Source organism: Gouania willdenowi, chromosome 5 (genome assembly GCF_900634775.1).
Source record: "Gouania willdenowi chromosome 5, fGouWil2.1, whole genome shotgun sequence".
Classification (NCBI taxonomy): Eukaryota; Metazoa; Chordata; class Actinopteri; order Blenniiformes; family Gobiesocidae; genus Gouania; species Gouania willdenowi.
The window spans coordinates 16,132,534-16,156,277 of NC_041048.1; the positions used below are offsets into that span (position 1 = coordinate 16,132,534).

Sequence of the window (23,744 nt, forward strand, 5' to 3'; positions counted from 1 at the left end):
GAATCAGCATTTTGATCTGGATGTCCTCCAAATAGTTCAGAATCAGAATCAGAAAAGATTTTATTTGCCAGGTACAGTTTAAAAAGACAGCCCAAGGAATTTAACTTGGTTGTTGGAGCGAAGAACACACATTAACACACCGAGGCAGCCCTTTGCGACGCATTATGAAATCTTCCATGTCCTAAACTCTATCTTTGGTCAAAACAGATAAACAAACAAAAAAAAAATCAGTAAAAGTGGGTGAAAATATTATCTCCTTGGTGGGGGAAACACACTCTAGCACTGACAACCCTGTACATTGTGGAAATGCAGGTAAACAGGAGACAAACATTTAGCTTGAACTTTCCAAGGAACAAAAATATTCTACAACATCATTCTTGATTAATATTTACTTAATTATATCTATTGTTGTCTTGATATTCACAATAACAACAACTCTCAAGACTTCAGCCTATATATAAAAAACCACAACATTTTACACTGTCTGGTTCAGCACTAATAAACAATTTCAGGACAATCAAGCCCCCTGGACTCAAACACACATATTCCTGTTCCCAGGTTCTTTCTGTGTGACAGATGAGGCAGCAGCAGCAGCTGGGAAACTCCCAAACTTGTAGAACAGCATGCAGATATTGCACTCTGTGCACCTGTCCATATCTTGCTCGCCCCCTCCGCCACTTTGATCAACGCACAAACCAAGGTTACTGACCGTAGTCACGCTTATCTCCTCATTCTCCACTGGAATGAACCCATAGGACAGTGTCAGTGCTGAGATAGAGAGCAAAGTCAAAATAATGACCTCTCTACAGTTTGAACTGAACCACAGAGTAATGACCCCCAAAGCTGGTTTTGAACCTTACGTGTTGAGTTTTACATATGTGTTTATTATTACATTTTACAACTACCATTCAGATGTAACTGGGCTTAGGCTGTTAAATCACTTCAACAGTCAGGATGTTCTCATTTCCACACCTAACACTTTCTAAGTCACACAAGAGTATCATCCTCCAGTTCACATATAGACACCAAGCATATTTCTAATAACCATATGATTCATTTAAAGGGCGCCGATTGTAACGTTGCACATGAAGCAACTTTTTGCAACATTTAGCAACAAACCACGTTTAAAAAACACGTCAATTTTTGTATGTTACTTTTGAATAGATTTACAGTAAATTTTCAATTTCTTTTTGAATGTTAAATGTAAATGTTAAATCTAAATGTCACGGGTGAAAGTATATATTTAGCTAATATGCTATTTCACCGGAATACATTTTTATTTTGGTACTTCTGGTGAATTTGCTTATTAGCTAAATATTTAGTTTCACCCATGACATTTAGATTTAACATTTAGATTTAATATTTTACATTTAGATTTAACATTGACATTATAGTTTCATGAGAAAAGAAATATCACAAATATTGCTGTAAATCTGGTCAAGCATGGTTTTGTTGCCAAATGTTGCAAAAAAAAAGTTGCTACCTGTTTTAGCATGTGCCACTTTACAATTGGCGCCCCATATGATTCCACCTAACATCTTCAACAGGCTATACAATCAAAATCAGAAATGTTTTGTAGTACAGTTTAAAAACAATACAAGAAATGTGACTTGGTGCACAGAGCGAGGAATAAAAAACAAACCAGAAAAACAACAATAACAATAATAATAATAATAATAATAACAAAGCACATAAATATAAAGGAAATTTAAAGGATATGATTGATAATCTAAAAGCCTACAATCATGCTGAAGTATGGAATATGATGTTAACTGAAGGGAAGGTTGATTATGCAATTATTATTTTTTTTTCTTCAAGAAACCAGTTGCACTGACATAACCATAACCATAACCATAACCATAACAACATGAGATCCCATGTAATGAACTCTATAGAGAAGTGATCATGTGCCCCATTAACTTCCCACGCAGGGCGCTATTCCTCCACATGGGTATATTTAGCCCACCATAACAAAGGCACAGAGCTTTGACGCGCTGCTGTTGCTTCTGTTTATTGCCCTCGTCTTGACACAGACTTGATCACATTGAGCCGACAAGAGGAACAAGCAGAGCAATCGGTGCGTAAAAGCACGTAACGGTGCGCGCTTTGTGTGTGTGCGTTTGTGGGAACAGCAGTAAAACGCGTTATCGGTGCAGAGCAAATGAAGTCGAACTTTTGACTGAGAAATGGCACACGGGTTAGTATAAGATGGAAAAGCAACCCATGTGTCCCACAGTTATGTCCGGATTGGTTGAGGCTACACCTCATCATGTTGAAAATAGGCTACTTTAACTTCCAGGCTCCTCCACCGTGTGTTTGTGAGAGGTCCATTATGCAGCCACAGACGCACAAACAAAGGACCAACAACAGTCTGTCACTCATACCTTGATGCACATGGTCGTGACATATAGAATAGGCGCTCATTGCAAAATGATCACAAACAGAGAACATGCAATGAGTTCATCCAGACTACATATATGCATGCGTCTGTTTTCTCCTTTTCCCTTTCCGGCTTTAATCGTTCCCATGTCCGAAGAGATCATAGCCTACTATAAAAGTTTAAATCCAATCTCACATCTGCTCGTGAGAACGAATATATTCAGCCTATATGATGTCATCGTGCGATTAAGTAGCCAATATCTGAAAGAAACGTTCATCCCAGCTCCATTTAAAGATAAGTGAATACTTCAGGCTCACCAAAGGCTCTTTCCTCAAATCTTGCAGGTTAAATCCTCAGATGTTGCTTCTGATCCAGCGCCTTTGTCGCGTTCTCCTTTTGCGTCTTTTACGCGCGACCGTGTCTTATCGCGGCTGGGTTTTACGCACAGTGTGGCACTGGGTAGCGTTTCTCACCGAGGGACCATCTGAGAAATGTGCTCGGAGAAATGGACGGCATTGTATAGCCATCTGAACTCCGCTGTGGGGGTCGCTTTTGGTCCGCCTTCTTTGCGCTCCCGCCCCTCGTCGCCTATAGCTGCGCCCCTCGCTGTAGGTTCCTCTTCCTCTCCACCAGGTGAAGAAACCAGTCGGGGAGAAAAGTGAAGAAGTGGGGTCTCAAAGGAGCTCTAGTCTTTGACCCCAAGGGGATCACTTCAAAATGAATTTACACCTTTAGCTGCACGTGCGTGTGTCACTTAATGTGTTAACGCGCACTGGTATTTTTATGCCATGGGGTCAATTTAAAAAGTATCTAAACCCCAAGACCACTTTTTGTCTTTTAAAAACAATCATATTTGGGTATGAAGTAGTGTCGTTGATTGATTTATTTATCAATTTGGCGTATTTCGTTGTAAAAATGTAAATAGAATAGTCTTTATTGTCATTCATCACAGGAACAACAAAATTATGAAGGACTATCCTTCCACAGTGCTGTCATGAAAAACATAACATAACATAAATATTAAAAGACCTACAATTTAAGAATAATAAATATAAAAACTGTAAACAAAAAAAAAAAGAAATGTACACTACTACCACACACACACACACACACACACACACACACACACACACACACACACAGTAACTTGTCGCCGACTATTGATTTGTTTCAACAAAATTCTAAAAGTCTTGCTGACATATCGTCACACAGTTTCAGCAATTTCCTATCTCGTGGCCATATTCAGATATTATTGTTGTTATTAACACTAGTGCAGTGTTCCAATGTTCTAACTGATGACAAGCATCACTGAGGTAGGACTGATGACATAATCACTAAATCCTTTGACTCAGGAGGTGGGGCGTCCAAACAAATTCGACGTTGCACACCCTTGAACCAAGCAGCAGCCATGTTGAAAGTCTCAGGTCAGTTTGATCCTGATCCGCAAAGATATTTGAGGAACACACAGACAGACACACACACACACGAACACACACACAGACGAGATTCCTTGCTTTTATAGAGAGATGATTCAATATCCCACTAAAAGTATATCCACAGCATAACATGGTTATAACTTTAGGTCAGAAACAATGTTTAGGATATATTTTCATTTGGTTCTGGGGCACTGCAAGGCAAATATCCCACACACCAGCAACCTAATACAAGGCAGGTGGTTGAAATCAAATCCTATCTGCTGTCTACAGCTAATAGTTTCTACTGTTTCTGAACACACCATTACAATCATTGTTTCTAAGCAGCCCGTCCGCCTCCAAACTTAAAATGTTAAACAGTGCAGCTGTGGCCTTCTGTGAACTTTGATTATTAAAAGTCTTTTAAGTTTCTGTTGCCTTGGTTTCTAATATAATTCACTCCTCTTCTACTCTGACCTTAAGCTCTAAGATTTCACTCAGACATGCTGCTCAATGCGGGTTTTTTTTTTTGGGAACCATTTTCAGGAAACTCTAGAGAAGGTTGGATGTGAAGGTTTAAATGGGGTTTTCAGTTCCAGTTAAATCACATTTACTCTCCATTATGATGCAATAGCATTAAACAATAGCTTAGATATACTTCAATGCTGTTCTTTAATGAAACTCACAAAAACAAATCGCACAACTGAAACCAATAACCTAACGACTCCCAATATTTATTTACTTTCAAACTAGACAAGGTTGGAGTGATTTGTTCAACATCTTGAGCTATAAGCCTTTTCACGCTCTGGAACTGTGTATGTGCGACCTGGGGGGTGGGGGGTGGGGGGGGTTATAGGTCGAGAGAGATATAAACGTAAACAAGCTCATTCACTCTATTGGTATTTCCAACCTAAAAGCATTTGTAATTTCATTCCAGAGATCTTTAGTGTTTTAATAGTGTTCATATTATTAATATTACACGTTCGGACTCAAGGAGGGACCAGGGTTTTCCTCTGAAGCCACTTTCGGCCGATCTGAGCACTTTTGAAAACCAATGGGAGCAGCTCAGCAGCAGGATGGGAACAAGGGCAGTCCCATCGCTTCCACACAGATTAAACCTGGTGCACAAAAACACCGACTACCTGGGTCTCCAGCGGGCGGAATTTGGACTCTACCCGGGAATGATGCACATATCCGAGCACTTTTATAAAACCGATGAGAGAAGCGTCAGACTTCCTCTGCTTCCTCACTCCTTCTCCCAAGCTTTTAACTTGTGATTGATATGTTATTTTTTTCTTCTGTATTTACCTTTATTATTATTAGTTTATTTTTCCGACTTGTGTAGTTGTTTTAACAACTGTAAAGTGTCTTTGAGTTTTTGAAAAGCACTTATAATTCAAATGTATCATTATTATTGATGGGACAAGCAAGATTTCCAAGTGTGAAAAGGACAGTATGAGTTTTCACTTTGAAAAGATTCATTTATGAGGTCCACCATTCACTAACCATGTCCATGATTAGTTTTATTAAGCTATTATTTTAATTCAATTTACAAATTTGAAGGAAGTGCACAAGATGCACACTAAACAGGCCGATAAGTGAAATCGCACTGATCAGCTGATTAGTCACTGTTTAAAAAAACAGGAAAAACCAGAATTTTCAGCTCGTGTGCAGCATTAGCTTTAGCAGCTAACTCGACATTTCTGCCTTGGAGACTGACACCACGTTTTTTGGCAAAAAATCTTTCAAGGAATCAACGCTCGAATGGTAAAAATAATCTAAATCTCTGTCAGACTCGTTGTCGGCAAAGGTGAGTTTATCCCTCTTGACCTTTGAACTCATGCACAAGAACTGGACGAGAGTGAGAATTCTGAGTGTGAAAAGGCTTATTATTCAAGTTTGTGGTTTTGTGAAATAATAATTAAAAAACGACTATTATTAAAGTTGTACTACATATGGGGACCAATGCACCAATAAAACAAACATACTTTACCTGTACAGTATATTAATACTGGACATGACAAACTGCTGTATCACTGTGTGATGGCCATCTGAATGGATATAAAATTCTCCAAATAAATGGGCACATTTTGTTTATTGGTAATACACTATACACATTTAATATTATTTACAAGGGGTACGAATGGCAGTAAAATGTGTTGTTGTGTTTTTGCCATGTGACACAGGTAAAGGCAGGGTGACTACAGTTATATTTAAGACTTTATACGACCTTTTTTAATACCACCTTAAAGAAAATTTAAGACCAAACTTACGAAAAATATATTATTTTACAATTAAAGGCATTGATGTCAATTAATAATGTACAATTAAAAAAAATGAAAATAATCACTTGTTCAAGAATATTCTTCAAATGTGTTTATTAATGCAGAAAAAGAACAAAAATATCAACATTGTCCTAAATGATATTTATTGTAACACAATTCTGGCAACATTTAAAATTAGTGGACAATAACCTAGAAATCACAATGGACTGGAACCTGTGAGCAAACCAAACACCAGAGTGTTTTTGATCAGATCCTTCACTGTGTAATTCCATATGTGGAGCTTTGATCTAAAATTAGGCCTTCTAAGAAAATGTAAATAACAAGACTGCGGGTTTTCAAGCCACTTGTCATTGAATCGGCATTTTCCCATTTGGCACAACTGAGAAGTCCAGGTTAGCTAGCAAGGAGGCAGCAGACATGTGATCTAAATGACAGGGCGAGATGGAATGGGATGTTCAGTCTGTGCTCACTATAAATTCTAGTGCTGATTAAAGCACATTTAAGACCTATCTGATCTGAATTTAAGACATTTTAAGGCCTTTTATTTGTAAAAATATATATTTAAGACTTTTTAAGGGCCCGCGGTCCTTCATCATGATGAACAGCTCCTTTTCAAGGGTTTGTTTTTCGTCAATATATTGTATACATACATGAGGTTGTCAAATGTATAGTGATAACATGTTTTGATGAAAGCTTTGATATGCAAATACATACTTTATTATTTTAGATTTGTTTGACCCCACATCACTTCAGTCAAAGGGAGGTTGTTTTTTTTTCCCGGAATTCTTCTTTCTGCTGCCGTGGGTTCGAATCCCACTTTTAACATATATTTTTTTCATTTCAACATATTTAACACTACAAATCCCACCTTTAAAAATACATACACAAAAAACATTTACATTTTAGGGTATTTCCTGGGTTAGGGTTAGGGATAGGGTTCAAATAAAAGGTTTAGCGGGGTAGCTAAAAATAAAATAAAACTGATGGAACTTTAAGTCACGTTGTGCACCTATCACGTCACTTAAACTGGCCAATGAGGGGCGCTGCGTAATGAATAGAATGGCAGTCTAATCATACGTTTCCATATCAATAGCAACGGCTTTTAAAAAAAAAAAAAATTAAAAATTGCAATCTAAAAACTGAGCATTCATTCATTCAATCACCTTTTGTTTCTGCTGAATCCTACATGTAGTACAGGGGTGTGGTGGTCTACTGTTGCCTATGCTATTGCTCACTCAAACTGCTAGTCAGGGTACATAGAGAGGACAGTCTCATTCTGGCAATGATGAGTCAAATCCAACTAATGCACATGTTTTTGAAATGTGAAAGGAAACACAAGTACCTGGAAAATATAGATTCAAACACAGGGAGAACATACAATGTCCACACAGAATAGTCTTTGGTCTTTACCAGGAGTGGAACAGAGAGTCCAGAGTGGTGTGATGCAAAAGAGCAAACAACACATGTGATGTCTATAACGGTGGTTCTCAACTGGTCTCACCCTGTGACCCAATTTTGCCACTGTCATTAAATCGCGACGCACTTTTTTTTTTTTTTTAAGAATTCAACCAACCAAATTAAATTTTATTAATCCACATAATCTTTTTTTTAAAACATAAATCTATATATTTGCCTGTGCAACAAGCATTTCACAACAGGCCTGTCAAAAGAAAAGTTTATTTCAAAATAAAAGACAAGTCCAACCCAACCAGAGAGACTTTAGATATGTATTTATTTTTGACCAGCTGTCCGCGACCCACCCAGTACAGGTCCGTGACCCACTTTTGGGTCCAGACCCATCAGTTGAGAATCACTGGTCTATAAGACTAAAGACATTGACTTATTTTCCCTGTTGTTAAAATCACATCTTAATTCTTCTCAAGGAAAGTTAAGAACAGAAAATGTACATCACTTATGAGAATACTGAGTATTGAGTAATGATGATAATAGTAATATTAATGAGTAATAATGAGAATTTGATAGGAAAACCTGCTCGGTGGAGAGAAAAGATGAAACTAGAATAAAACAGTTGTTTTCATTGTGTCGACATCACAAATCTAACACGACTGTCTGCTGATTGCTGATGAGACAGTTTGTTCTCTTTATCTATTTAGAACAATAGGAAACAATGATATACAAACAAAGCCAAACAACACGTCATTAAGATTGTAGAAAGCGTTCCAAAAGATCGGAATCATACCACACACGTCACGCACACACAAAAACACGCAATCATTCATACTAGTAGTAGACATGTGCTTGGCAGTTTTGTTGATTCCATTTGAACCGTGACTGTTCATCATAAAGTGAATGTGAATAATGAGATATTAAAAGGCTAATTGGAGCTGTAGAGATGATATTTAAGTGAAATATGCACAAACAGAAAAAAAAACAACTTTCTGTAAACTTAGGAAAACAATGGACTGTCACATTGGTTTTTTTTTAATTGTTTTGTACAGTATCAGCAGATGAGAGGGTACAAAGAACTAAGAGGTGGATACTACGGTACCAGTGCATGTACCTCTAGGTATGAATAAGGGATGCATAATGCATGTACTCGTACTCATAAAACATGCTCAGATAACACTGGTTGTTGGTGTTTGTTGCCAGAATCAATATTAAAATATAAAAAAAAAAACAAGGTCAATCTAATTTTGTTTTATTCAATTAATCATAGATTTCATTGCTATCTGTTGAAAACCCAAGAAAGAAAAACAAACTGTTAACTTTCTTTTCTGTGAGTTAACAAGACATGAATTTAAATAAAGTATAATGAATACTAGCACCTCATTCAACAAGTTCTTTTGGTTGAATAATCCACTACCATGGTCACATCTGGTGATTGGGAAGGGTTACAAAGAAATTCAAAGTGGGATGTTTGAATTTCCTGCATTCCTAAAAACAAACACTGATCACTTTCTCGGCTAGTTCCAAACACTAACGTGTCAAACTCAAGGACCCGGGGCCAAATCCCGTCCTGTAGAGCATCCAATTTGGCCCTCAGGAGAAAATAAAAGTGACAGATAAAACATAAATCAGATATCAATTCAATGAAATTCCACAATATTTGCAGGATTCACAGTTTTCGCATGCTTAAATCACATGACTGCAGTCCTTTTTAATTGCTAATTGTTAAAAAAAACAAACAAAATTTTTTTTCCCAAAATCAAATAAAAATTTAAAAAAAAAATTAAATAAAGAGCATGAAGGGATTGAGATCTGTCACTTATTGCTTGGATATTGTTGGTTACCGTACATACTATACATATTATTTACATGTGGAAGTACAAACAAGGGCACAATAATGTTTAAATTGCTCATTTTCCTGCCTAACATTTCCAGAAAACTGTTTGAACTAAAATGAGTTTGACAAAGCCGTTTTAACTAATCTGAAATAAGTCCTGAACTTCTTTAACGTACGTGATCATTGATTATAAACAAAGTTTAAAATATTAGAATTTTCTCCAGATATTGCTGATAATTTCATAGGTTCAATTGATTGATTGTTTATTCCGAGTTCAATGTACATTACATATACACATGAATCATTTTGAGTTAGCATACTTTCATGTATACATAAACTCGAAAAGGAGTGGAAGGAAGTAAACTTATCAGTTCCCACCCCTGTAATTGTCATAATTCATATCAGTGGTTGCTTCATTTCACAAAACAGTTAACATACCAGATAAATAATTTACATGCAAGAAACATAAATATGTATATACACATAATTATATACACATAAATATACAAAAGGATATGTTTCCAACAATGCTAAGTACTTTAGTAGATCACAATCTGTTGTCAAGCTCTTATATGAATCAGTTTTAATTTTTTTTATATATATATATTCCTGTCATTCATATACTAAGAACACTTCCTACATTGTACACCCAGATACACCCTTTACCTTTATAGTCTATATATATTTATTAGTTACAAAAATCTCCACTATTGTTATAGTTCAGCGTCTTCAAGCATAACAATCTTTTTAGCACCGTTATTGCCTTTTATTATTTATAAATTTAGATATATTCCCTGCAAAATTCACTTTCAGTAGTCAATATTCTTCATTTCCATACTGACAACAAATTCCCTTTATATTTCTTTTTAAACTTGTAAGAGACAGATGTTGCATACAGTGTATAAGAGGCAAAGGACTACCCAGCACTAGATTCCTATCTACCATTTCTTATTGTATTTCCCAGCAGGTTTCCTAGGGTGTGTACCATTGTGAGGGCAGATACTATACAAAGAACTTCACCGTTTCAGAGAGTAGTACAATAATCAAACTATTGCTACAATGCTTTTATGTAACAAAGCTACCACAGAGGTTTCAGACACTCCTCACCAGAAGGTGAGGGAAAACCTCGAGGTTCATGAAATTACCCATGGGATACTGAGTGTAATGTTTCATTATGTAACTGGGATGTTTATATAAGGACTATACCTGCAGATGACCAGCTATACGCTCCACATTTTTATATACAGCATCAGTAAGAGTACCATTAGTTGACTAAAAGTGCAACTCAGCTAATCAGTTACTTACATAAATAATTTAACTAAGTTTTTAGTCTTCATGCAATAAGTTAAATTATTGTCCGACTGAAAATCCACTCAGTATTGAATATAACTGAAATCTGCAGCCTTTTTTTTAACTTTACATTTCCATGTTTTGCTCTGAACAAGCTTTAAATCCAACATCTGTCAGGTATGTTAACTCACAGCATGAGTCATGTAACCAGGACATCTACAGTAATGGAAATGCTGGGGACCAGATGTCAAACCCTCAGTGGAACCATTGTCTAAGTTCCTGAAATCTTAAAGGTACAGTTTGTAACTTTGTGTCATATTGGCTAAAGCTGTCACTATGTAAGGACAGCTTTACATGAAACTAGTAGTTTGTGTCAAAAAACAGACTCATTGAGTCCAGCCTGCTGTTCCTGCAGCCTTTGGCAGATTGCAAGAATGTACTGCGACCGAGAAAAAACTAATCAGAGCCAGGATTGTGATTGATGGGCTGTCTGACAGCTGTTGCTCACAGGCCCCACCTCTTTCCCGGGCTGGAGCGCCATCTTTTTATTTTTTCGTGTATGGTCTGGAGGATTTTGAAGTTGCGGACTTCACCTTTCAGACCGTTATTCAACATTTCAGGCAAAAATTGATGCATTGCATTAACAGGTAAAATGATAACCACATAATCAGTGATATTGTTGTTGAGGCTGAAGATTTCAAGTTATTTGTTAATGCATGTACTCAAAACATACTCTGATACTTGTTCTTTATTTTCTGTACAAATAAACAGGATTGTATAAACTGTACAATTGCCATCATGCTGACAAAAACAAAAAAATATTGAACAGATGTCAAAGGAAAACTATGTAAAGCATATTAACAGTAGCATATGTACAGTGTTAGGAATTATATTAACTACCTCAGTATACTACAACAGACATTCTGTGCATCTTTAAGCCTAGGAGTAGAAATTACACTCAATCATGTATTCATTCTAATTCAGTAAAGCGAGCAAACATGGCTTTGCGTACAGCATCTTTGTACGTGTCGGAGGCTGAGAGGGTGTAGTTGGTGCCTTTAGTACCAAGTCCAGCTCCTTTAGTTCTCAACTGGGCCTACAAGGAGAAAAAACACAAACAAAAATATATATATATAAAAAAAAAACAAAAACATTTTGTACATTTTTTTTGTTTTAACAGCAACTGACACAGACAAACTTTGATCACAATAGGGGCCACAGAAACCTGATTGTCTGATCTGAGGGCCACAATATCACATCATCATCTAAACATTTAAAATAAAAGGTTTAGTCTGTTTTTGTTCTCATTTTGTGTCCTTTTTTTGTTTATTTTTCATCGGTTTGTAGTATATTTTTCCTCTCAAATGGTGTTTTTGTGTATTTTTGTAGTCATCTTGTCAATTTCCTGTTGTTATTTTGTGTACTTTTTGCTCTGCTTTTGAATATTTTTCTGTCATTCTGTGTATTTTGTAGTTTTTTTTTTGGAGTAACTTCATTGTCATTTTGTACATCTCTCGATGTGATGTTTCTTTATTTTATTTTGGGCAGCACTGCACTTATGTCCACCAAATATTTCCCATTGATGACTCTAAAGTTGATCTTATCTTATCAGATTGATGGTTGCCAGTTGTCCATGTGTGTAACAATACACGTATCTGTATTGAACCGTTTCGGTACAGGACGTTTGGTTCAGGTACAGGGTTGTGCACGAGTGAATTCCCGGAATGGAACGGAAGTTGAGTGTGTTTACATCCGCCTGCAGTTACATCTGTAGCCCGTGTACGTCACGGCTAACACTAGCGAGAAACCAGAGCTGGAGGGCCCTACCCCGTCGCTAAAGTCTCCTGCTTGGGAACACTTAGGCTTCCGGGTGAAATACTGCAACGGAGAAAGACCAGTGGATAAAACGAGGGCAGTGTGCCGACATTGTTCAACAGAGATCGGGTATGTTTCCAGGAACACGACGAACATGCTAACTCACTTGAAATGGCACCACCTGAGTGCGAAAGCGAAGAAGACTGACTTCAGCATTCAAGCAGCCTGTGCCTAGCAATTCAGATCTGGCCAAACAACTGCCATCAGTCTTTATAGCAGCGGATAAAAGCTGTTAACAAGCTGTGAGGAGCTTAAACTTTATTTTCATATTCTGTATAACGTTAAATACATTGTTGGTTTACTAAAATTTCAAATAATCAAGCAAATTTATGTTTTGCATTTTGTTCCATACTGCACCGAAAATGAACCGAACCGTGACCTCAATACCAAGGTACGTATCGAACTGTGATTTGTGTGTATTGTTACACCCCTAGTTGCAGAATACAACGGCCTCACATACCTCTATCGGTGTGGTGATGCCCTGCTGGTTGCGGCCGAGGCCTTTGCCCTCCTTCCAGCCCATCGCTTGGAGCATTTTGTTGCCGATGTTGTCACTGTTCAGGCCATCTTTAGTCGGCTGCTCATAGTTACTGCACAAGAAAAAAATCCACATACGATTTCTATGAAAAAAAGCACTCAACCTAATCCTTCAGTTTAGAGTTTAAAAAAAAACCCCTAAAGTTGCTTACATGACAGGAGCTGGTTGATTATTATTATATTTCTTTTTTTTAGACACTGGTGGCTCTGGAATCCCATATTTTTCTCGTCTCTCAGCTGCTCGGTCCCTGTATTTCATCTGTTTAACGCACAGAAAAATAAATACATTAAAAGCATTTTTCTAGAAAAATATACCATCAAATCTATGATGGCTTATGGCTATAATATGTGGCACCTCAGTCTCTTTTCTCTCCAACTCCTCCAGCTCTGCTTCACTCAACTTGGATCGTTGGTGAATTTCCAGGTTTTTCTATAAGAAACAGTGAATCCAAAGGTTTTTTGTTAAATGCTTCATTTAACCAACAAGTTTTGTTGTATCAACCTGTGCTCAAGAAGACTATGTCCATTACCTTATGGAGATCAGAGAGCTGCTGGTGTCGAATTAAACCCTCTTTGCTGGGAAACTGTCTTCTACACAATAAACAAGCTAACTTGGTCCAGTCGGTCAGAGTGTCATGGCCCCCGTCCCCAGCATCAGCGTCCCCAGCTGTTCCTTCCTCTGGATCACTGTCTCCGCTGTAGGCTGCCACTAAGACGCACTGTGCACACATGGACCACAGAATGAGTAAAACCCACATCTAAAACAGCGTTTCTCAAATGGGGGGTACGTGTTGGCACTACAGGAGGTACTTGAGAGAGTGGAAAATTAATAGTCAGTCTTGGTCCCACCCAAAGCGTGAGATGATCAGAAATTATATTTAAAAAAAACAAAAAAAAAACTTATAGAAATAAATCTATTCAGGAGCCACTAAATCAGTGTTTTTCAACCTTGGGATTGGGACCCCATGTGGGGTCGGCAGAAATTTCTGAAAAATTAAAATAGATTTTTGATTTTTTTTAATTCTTCTTCTTCAAAAAAAAAAAACAATCTGTAACAACTGTATTTCTATAGTTTCACTTTATGAAACATAAATGTACTTCAAATAAAATGCAGTAGAAAAGAAAATCGGAGCTCAAACATGAGAAAAAACTAATTCTAGAAAAAAAGTGTCTTTGGGGTCGCCAGAAATTCTTGATATCAAAATGAGGTCACGGTCCAAAAAATATTGAGAACCACTTCCCTACATACTGTTTTCCACTTATTTGTAAAATGAAATTCTTTCAAATGTGTGTTCATTCCATCATGATTCTCTATAGTCGTTTTAAAAAAGTTTTCTTAGCAAAATGCTGTAGTCGGCCAAAGAGAGGGACTTTGAAACAGAAAGGGGGGTACTTGAGCCAAAAACAGTTTGAGAAGCACTGGTGTAAAACACTCACTGGTGCTGAGCAAAGTTAGATCCAACATAAATATGTGACAATACTCACTTTAGAGTTGGTCACTGAGCTGCTTGGTGCCTCATCTTCTCTTAGCGACTCTGGCATGAGTCTGTCTAGACCAGCCTGCTGGAGGAAAAAAGCCAATAGTTTGAAGATTGATAGGCTTTAAGTCTTTACAAACAACACTAAATAAGATAATAATAAAAAAAAAAGTCTGATTAGAAACCTTCTTTTCAAACAGTGTAAAACCAGCATCAGCAGCTGCTGCTTCCCTCTTCTCTTCTTGACTGATCGGCTGAAAGCTACTCCTAAAGTTCTCTTTCTGCTTGTTGAGACTTTTAGCCCAGCGCTCCATGTCCTTAGCAATCTGAGAGAAGCACATTATTTTTACAATCCACAAAATGGAAAATATTTTAAAAAAGGGGGTGAATTCTGCAATTTGCTGACGCAGTGTATTTTCCACATTACCTGCTGAGCCGTCTTGCTTTTAGGCTTCTCCTTCTTCTCTTTGGGCTCTTTGCCATTACCAGTTGCAGAGACACTGGCTGCGATATCATTCTGCCCAGCATTGGCAGATGCTGGAGCTGGTACATAGGTCTGCTTTTCGCTATCCCAGTAAAGATACTGCTGAGTCTGAGAATTGTAGTAATACTGAAAAAGAGAGAGATCAATATTCATTATCCTATCGACTTCCACACACATGTGCATAGGTGACATCTGCTGCTACCTACATGTGTATTTGGGTCATAGTAGAAGCCTGTTTGAGGATCATAATAGTAGCCAGAGGACTCATCATACTGATAACTTGATGTATCTGGGACAGCTGGAAAAAAGAACACAATGTTAGGAACTGCTTTTGTGAGTACTTTTAAACTACTACTATTATTCACATTCAAGGTTTTAATGAGAGCCATAGTTCATACCGGGGTCTGTAGTATTTCCAAAGGCTGGCATTGTACCCGCAGAGTGAACAGTGGCATCAGTTTCAGCAGTGGGCAGCACAGATGCAGCTTCAACGCTCGGCCTTGGTCCACTTTGTGATTTAGCGTCCAGTTGTTGTGACAGTGGCAGAGTCTACGATTACAGAAAAGATTTTAGAGATTTACAAAATATTTTTGTTTGAATAAATGCAATTCTAAGTCCCTAAAAGACCAGTTTGAGTGTAAGTAACCTGTACAGCAGGGTGTGCAATAATATGGGGCTGGTAGACTTGTGGGCTCTGAGAAATGACAACCCCAACGCCCGATGGAACAATCTTGACACCAGGGGCAGCTGAAAATGTAAAAGCAGACAAGCAAATGGTCATTTAAAATTACTTTATATTAGTACAGATATAATGATCATATACAGGGCTGTTTTGATTGACATATGTGTCAGTTCAAGGGGCTTTCATAAGTTTTATTTTAACCCTGCAGCCCAATAGCTAAGCTAAGCAATCCACAGGTGTACAAAGTAGACAAACATACACACTAGTAAATTAAAAAAAAACAAATAAAAAATAATACACCACAGAAACTGTCCATTTGTTTCCCATATAAAACTGTATAACTATAGTATTGGTAATGGTGCCATCTAGTGGACGCAGAGAATAACAATTAAAAAAAAAAACATGTACCTCCAAGAATTCCATTTCCTTGAGAGGTGCTAGCTGCTGCTGCATGGAAATACGTCTGATAGTCCTATTTAGAAAGAAAAAAAAAAATCAAACATTACACACAAGTACTGCACCTGTAATCTCTTAAAGACAGACATAGCAGACATTTTAGCACTAAATATTTTTTTTGTTGTCACATCACAGCCCATTGGCTTCATTTTGTTCAGCTCACCTGTGAAAAAGAATTAAATCCTTCTTGGAGATAGCCATACTCAGACATGCCATCAGAGATCTGCTGAGGCTAAAAAGGAGAAGGAAAAAAAAAAATAAAAAATTCAGGCAGGTGTGACATTAAAACACGCCATAAAAAAAACAAGCTTACCTGAGTGGAGGACCACTGTGCTGCAGCTATGGCTGTGCTGGCCACAGAAAAAGCACTGACTCGATTTCCATCAGGTAGCATCAGATCTCTAGAGTGAGCAAAAGAAATACCATTAATTTTAAATACATTCAAAGGTTTTAACGTAATTAACGCACACTCATTATTGCACTTACTTTCTGGCACTCTTGGCGTAATCCACCCCAATGGTTTTTCCATCCAATTTGAGGGGAGGCTGAAGTCCCTGTAAAATGGTTAACAGCTGGGAGGCCTCCTGTAGAATGAAGGAATGTGGACATTTTTCATGTTAAGCTCGCTTTTTTGATTCATTGGTCCAAATGTGTTTATCCATTGAACTTTTCAGAAAGATTTACCAGAGGTGAAGACAGCTGCACAAAAGCAAAACCTCGGTTCTGACCCGTCTGCTTGTCTTTAATGAGGCGAATGTTGTTAGAGGAAAGATTGGCATACGGTGCCAGGGCTGACATGATGGCTTCCACGGTTGTCATGGGAGCAATGTTTCTCAGTATGATTGCTGTACGGATCAGAAAGCAACATTTGAGAACAATTAATATTATTCATGAAACCAAATAAATGGAATAATTTCTTTTTATGAAAGGCATTCTTACTGTCGCCATAAAAATCTGCAGTGGGCTGCGTTTCAGGTGCACCAGCATTGTTGCCCGTTTCACTTTCTGTTGAGAGAGCAGAGATAAGGTTGAATAAGGTGAGGGCAATGGGCCTGAGCTAAAGTTTGGATCAGCTTGTGTTCTACAGCCTATGCCATATTGTATATTTTTCCACTGTTTGTAAATTAACACAAAATAGCTAAAATAATAACAAACAAAAAAAAAAACAACACAATTGGTCATTTGTACGCAAAAGCTGAATATGATGATTAGATTATATATTTAAAAAAAAAAAAAAAAAAAAAAAACAAGCCGAGAGCTCTCTACCATGCCTTCTGGTTCAGGCGGCTTGGATGTCTGCAGTCAACACCCCTTTGTTGATTTAACTACTTACCGGCTTTGGCTGCTCCACACCTGAAGCACTTCAGCCTCCTCCGGAAATTGTACAGGCCACACTGCAAGTAACCGTTCACATTGGTTTGATTATAAAGCCCTGAACACTGCTGCCTCAGAACAGGCAAACCACACTTACCCGAGACACAACCTGACCATTACCACATAATAACACTTGTAAAGCGGACACAACTACAACAACTTCATCTGTTAGGGTCTATTTCATAAGGACTTGCTGGCGTGTAGTGGACAATGGATGAATATATTTGGCCATGTAACAAAATAAAGAGACTATGGACTTACAGTGTTGCAGAGCCAGTCTTCAAACTTGTTTCTGGGGTGACTGAAGTGCATGTCCACAATTTTGCCTTGGATGCTGAGGCGTTTCTGAAAAAGGAAAGAGCTATCACTCAAATGATTCTGGCAATGCTAATTGCATCAACAGAGAAGCTTGTGTTGGAAGGGGTGAAGAGGGGGAGAGGGGCACCCCCCACAAAAGATTGCCTTTGATTTAAGGACAAGCACATGATGTGTGAGCATGGAATGTAGTGTTTCTTAAGTGTTTGGGACCCGCATGCTCCATCTGAGCTGGAGCAGAGTGTACTGTGTGACAGTTTTGTATGGGACTCCCCCAAAAAAATGTAGGGGAAGAAAAATCCCTTTCCCTTTGGGAAAAACGAGTAACAGAAAAATAAGAACCCAACTTTTAATGGCTTAAAAAAATGTTTGCGTTCACAGAGAACCATAACTGTAATGCCATCTATGGATGGACAATTTAAGTCTTAGCATGTGACCTTAATTCTAAACATCTAATCTGCAACTTTTGCTATTGCCAATAGTTGCCTTCACATAACATCTGTAGGAGTCTTAGCTATTATTTAACAAGACACTCTCACTTATGGGCCAATATTTTAGTTAAAAATAGTAAAGCCTCTACAGTGCAATTTCAAACCCATTATGGTTGCCTTTTGGGATATTTTTTTCAGAGATCCCCAAGATTACAACTAGACTTGGCGATTGTGAAGCAACCTGATTGGTCTCCATCCATCGGGTAGCATCTTGCAAGTGATAAAAGTCCACGAAGGCGAAACCACGGCTTATACCTAGAGACAGCATTCAAATATAGACGGGAGGTGTGTTAGTTAAAAGTCAATGGGCATAATATTCAAAGTCTTCCACAAACTGCTTCACGACCCAGGCTCTGTCTGCGTACAACAGGCCAAACCTAAAGATTTCTATCATAGCAAAATAATTAATCTTAAAACCACACAGGACATCAAAGTGTGTCTGCCAATCGGCTTACTGCTTGCTAGTCTTGCAGCTCTTACCTTCAGTAAATCCACAGAAAACTGATTGACTAGTTAGATTTTCCCCCCTTAAAATTTTAGATTAAACTCTTCTAGCTGCTTTAGGGAAATGGGTCTGAACGAAGCACGTTTGTTTTATGGCCAAAGTCAGGGAGACGATCAAAGATTCATCCTGTCCACGTTTCTCACCTGTTTTCTTTTTCATAAGTCTGACATCCACTGGCTGGGGACCCTCAAGTTGGTCAATGGAAAATCTGATCTGAATAGCAACACACAAGCAGCACCATTAATGTATGTAGTTTAGAAATGGAACACATCGAACATCAAAGGAGTATTTAACACATACATCGTCCTCAGTGATTTGAGGAGCCAGGCCCCAGAGCATGATGGTCTTGCTTTTTCTCTCCTCTCCTGGCTCTCTTCGGTAGTCCTGATCTGGATAATCCCCATCGGAAGGATAACCATCTTCAGATCTATCACTGTTGCGCCGTTTCCTCTCTCTTTGCTTGAATAAAATACATTTAAAAAAAAAAAAAATCAGGAAAGGTTATATACATACAAGACAGATTTTTATTTTTAGTGTGCAGTCTTGCAGATCAAACTGAAAAACTACCTCTGGACTGTCTCTTGCTCCGCGACGATCTCCATCATATCGGTCACTCCTCCTTTCTTCACCCCAGCGCCGCATGTTGTGATCGCGTTCTTGGTCCCTCTCTCGTCTGTCACGCCAGTCAGACTCATCACGGGATTGATCAGAACCGTATCTTCCACTGCGTTCAGTACGGCTAACTCTACATGGGACATGTGGTGGAAGATGATACATTTTTAACTGCATCAAAGCTTACTCCTCCATTTACTAAACCATATTATTGTTATAAAGTAGGGCTACCCAATTATGGCCAAAATTATAATTCAGATTACTTTGATCAATATTATAATCCCAATTATATTCACAAGTATTTATCACATTAGGTAAAAATCTGTATTTATTACACTACTTTTGAACAAACATACAGTTTATAGGGCAAAATGAAGCTTTAAAAATGAATTATTGGTATAGTAATAAAATTAAATAAATAAGAATTTAAAATGTACCAAAGACTAACTGAATAAATACACTATTACAGAGTGCAGAGCCCATATTATAAATGTAAATATTGCAGGAGATTAAGTTTAATTGTGGCAACCAAAATCATGATCACGATCAAAATTTGATTAATCGTGCAGCCCTATTATAAACTATACATCAAAATAATATGGCTTTGGAGGGAGGCTGGAATGTGCAAGAATAGGAAATTGTAGGTATTTCACAAAATTCTGCACTCCCAATTTCGTTCAAAGTTTTTTTTTGTCATTTAGAGAAATGCGAGCATTATAAATGGCACATTTTTTCAGCCTGTGTTCTGCCATTTTGTGTGTGACGTCACAGGGTAGAAGTGGACATTTTTCCAAGTCGAAACAATGATAAACAAAAAGGCAACATCATACAAGCTTCAAGTGCAAAGACAAACTGGTATCAATTGGTTTGAGCTATTGGTAGTTTCACTTTACCGACCTTGTGTAATTACACTTTGTCTTAAACAAACTAACCACTCTAGTGGGGCTAACAGGTTTATCGCTTACAGCAGTAAACAAAAACCAGCTGTGTACCCTGAGGACTCAACAACAGTGATAATTATAGTGTTTCAAGCTATCATTAACCTTAGGAGCTGCTGGGCCCGATTCAACCGAACCAGTGTCTGTTTAACGACAGATGGTTAACAACGCATTTTGGAGCTCCTGATGAGTTGTGGGTTTGATGATTCTGCTGACGTACTTGTCGTTTCAGAACGTCCTAAAGATGTTTGAATGAGTTCATATCAAGGGAGTAAGAAGGGGGGGAGATATCATATATAACAGTATGTGTCTTTTTCGGTTTGCATTAATTTGAATAAACCTTTTCAAAACTTTATAATTCCAGCAAGTTAATGTCTTCTTTTTAAAATATGTTATGGTTTCATTTATTCAGAAAACTTTTTACTTTGAAATTTACTTTAATCTGTTGACACGTTTCGACTGCCAACTGTCAGTCTTCCTCAGAGGAATCTACTGATTGCTTTGATATATCCTTATGGGCCTATACTACGAAGCTAGATTACTATATCCTGGATTTATCTCCATTAGCGGGCTTCACCTAACCAAACATTCTCCATCAGAGAGAAGATGTCCTACGAATCTCGATTGCAACTCGCTAAGTTAAGCGTGTTGATTTTAGCCTGACTACGTGCGTGCTCTTGAGACAGAGGTGGAGATTACAGTGTCAGACCAATCACAGATAAACTGTGGCGAGCAATTTACGTCACAATTGAGAAATAATTCTTTCAAAATATGAATTAAAATCCATAAATCAGACCAAAACCAACACTGTTGCTGCAGTACAAGCAGCAAGTAATTAATGCAGAAATTGATGTGTTAATACTAAAATTAGTGACATTATAAACTGACACTGATCAGTTTCACTTTCACCTTGTCTGTGGCTCTGATGCTGCCTTCATACAGATCAGCCTAAATTATGAAGTGGAATATATTTATATTTTATATTATCTTACAGGACTGATGCTCTTTGCATCACCCCAGAATACATTAATTAAATCATTAATTTATCGTCCTGAAAGCACCCGATGCACACAGACTTTATCAGCTGACTTATAAAAGGATTGCATCAATGCCTAAATATTGTCTCTCCTGTAAACTGTCAGATCAGATCCACACAGAGACGTGTTTCGAGAATGATCCTCCTTTTGTTGGACAAGTTGTTTTCTAAGAGATCTGAATAGTCACGAGGCAGGGTTTTAGTACTCGCTCAGATCTTAGTCAAAACAAAACCTGGTTCCGACCAGATTAGTCATTCAGACTAAGTTACCATGGTGATTTAGCGCCGCAAGTCGTTAGCAAGCTTTGTAAGACAGCACACACACCCATTAAATCCCAGAAGTTAGAGCGATTAAAGGAAATCCAGCTTCGTAGTACAAGCCCTTTGAGTTATTTCATAGGAAAGCATCAAAGCATCTACTGATCAATTTCATGTATCCTCACGAGTTCTTTCTGGGCTCTCAGGCTGGCCTCGCCTCGCCTCCTGTCGCCCGATGGTCTCTGGAGAGTAAAAATGTTCCCTCATCCCTGATGATGTTAAAGCTTTGCTTCCTGATCTCAATGGCTTCTTTGATCCAGTGTTTATTTCCTTATATCCCAATTATTTTTTGCATTATCCCAGCCCTGGGTGTGATTTTCTGTTGTGCAGTGGTCTGATATTGCAGACTTGAGGTTTTCCTGTTGTGCCTTTTCTTTCCCCACCCTTGTGACTCGTCCTGCAGTCTCATTTTCACACCCACTCCAATGATTGTTTTTCCTTTCATCAAATATTCTCCCTGTTTCTCCTGTGTATGTGTTGGTATGACATGCATGCTGCTGTCTTAAAGCGGTGTGAATAAATGAAACCATAACATATAATTTAAAAACTTTACAATGTCAATTGTTGCAATAAACATGTGCTCTAGAAACAGTAGCAGTGTGAAGTGGATCAGGCAAACAACTATATCAGTTACACATCGTTATTCGAGACTTTATACCTCAAAAGAGTCTCACAGTACCATTCAATATATACAAGTAATGGTCAGTCACATTTTAAAACATTGTAGCATCTAAATATCTGCATAAAACCAAAAGGTTACAGTGATACACGTAATATTTACTGGTGGTTTTTTTTTTTTTTTTAAGGGGGCTAACATTTATCCAAACCTTTTACCTTCCACATATTAAAAATTCACGTCAAACATTATTCCGATTACCAAGAACCTAACGGAGAATAAAATGTACTGCAGTAACACGGCATTGGCTACACCTCTAATGGCGAATGATTCTTATAAGTCCGAACATCTCACCTTTTGTCGGCTCCCATGTTCATAAACAGCCTCCTTTCTCACGGAACCTCTGTAACGGAAAGAGTAACTCTCATTTAGATAGTTGTTTTACAGTGGAAGTAAAAATAAATAAATACATAAGCTAATTTCCTTAACAGTTTAACTGAATAAGGCCACATAAAAAAAATCCAATATGGAGCCCGGGGCTGCTACGTTGAAAAGATAGGCAAATTGTAACAAAAACCACAACGCTGCAACATTAGTGAGTACTTTCAGTTTTCAGCTTTAGTGTATATTCACTCACCGGCGTCCGTTTGTTAGTACGATTTATGTTCACTGTCGTTGTTTCGAAGTATCAAAACAAGAAAGCACTTTACTCCGTCCGTGTAACTTCAAATACACTGCGATGACGTACTGTTTCTTCGTCCCAAGATGCATCAGTGAAGCGCGCTATGAACTATGGGTAATTTTGTATTACTCCACTCGCCGCGTATAACTAATAAGTTAATCATTCACATATCAAATGTTGAAATTTAATTGAGGAACATGTTTTCATGTAGATTGTACAGCAGTCGAAGACATTAAAATCAAGTAAATGCCATTAATAGTCGCGTGTATTATCTGTCTGACAGACATGCTGACGTAAAAACAGTATTTTCCGCCATTTTACTGCCTAGGTTGGACACTGTCTGAAATTAGTGTAGGATGTGATGTGTTTGGAAAATAAACCTATTTTCAGCTAGTGAGGGCTTTACACTACTACAACAGATTTTAGATTAGACCATCAAAATGTAGTTTATGTGCAGACTCCCAGCTTTAATGTTGACAAAAAAAGATTAATTGGATAGTGCAATGACAAAAAAAAAAAAAAAACCATTAAATCATACTTCCGTATTATTATAGATGTGGGCATAAACTTCAACATGAGTCCTATATTAAAACAGGTGAAATGCAGCTGCCCCGAAAAATATTCTCAACTGATCTGTTTTTTATGGAAACCCATTCCTGCTAGTGAAACAAATCTCATAATTATGACTTCAAATTTTTTTTAATATTATTTTGCTTTTCAGTTTTCTTACTGGA

At 37.7% G+C, this 23,744-nt stretch overlaps 2 protein-coding genes across 3 annotated transcripts in view; both read right to left on the reverse strand.

Moving 5' to 3' along the window:
- Window positions 1–3,077, reverse strand: part of slc38a3b (solute carrier family 38 member 3b) — a 30,734-nt gene extending 27,657 nt beyond the window's left edge. For both annotated transcript variants that reach the window (XM_028446621.1, XM_028446620.1), the window contains exon 1: window positions 2,698–3,077. The gene's annotated coding sequence lies outside the window, so the exon portion shown is untranslated. The remainder of the gene's footprint in view (window positions 1–2,697) is intronic.
- Window positions 3,078–11,341: 8,264 nt separating this feature from the next.
- rbm5 (RNA binding motif protein 5) lies at window positions 11,342–23,123 on the reverse strand. The gene is made up of 25 exons (XM_028446674.1): window positions 22,966–23,123; window positions 22,683–22,731; window positions 19,376–19,553; window positions 19,109–19,267; window positions 18,952–19,021; window positions 18,485–18,558; window positions 17,759–17,842; window positions 17,457–17,517; window positions 17,063–17,128; window positions 16,808–16,968; window positions 16,610–16,707; window positions 16,437–16,524; window positions 16,287–16,355; window positions 16,076–16,139; window positions 15,632–15,732; window positions 15,384–15,534; window positions 15,192–15,283; window positions 14,929–15,111; window positions 14,687–14,827; window positions 14,509–14,586; window positions 13,554–13,742; window positions 13,379–13,453; window positions 13,176–13,282; window positions 12,947–13,076; window positions 11,342–11,707 (listed from the first exon to the last, which is right to left on the reverse strand). Exons 2-25 carry the CDS (start codon window positions 22,703–22,705, stop codon window positions 11,582–11,584), a joined length of 2,568 nt encoding a protein of 855 aa, XP_028302475.1. The 5' UTR covers window positions 22,706–22,731; window positions 22,966–23,123; the 3' UTR covers window positions 11,342–11,581.
- Window positions 23,124–23,744: the final 621 nt, after the last annotated feature.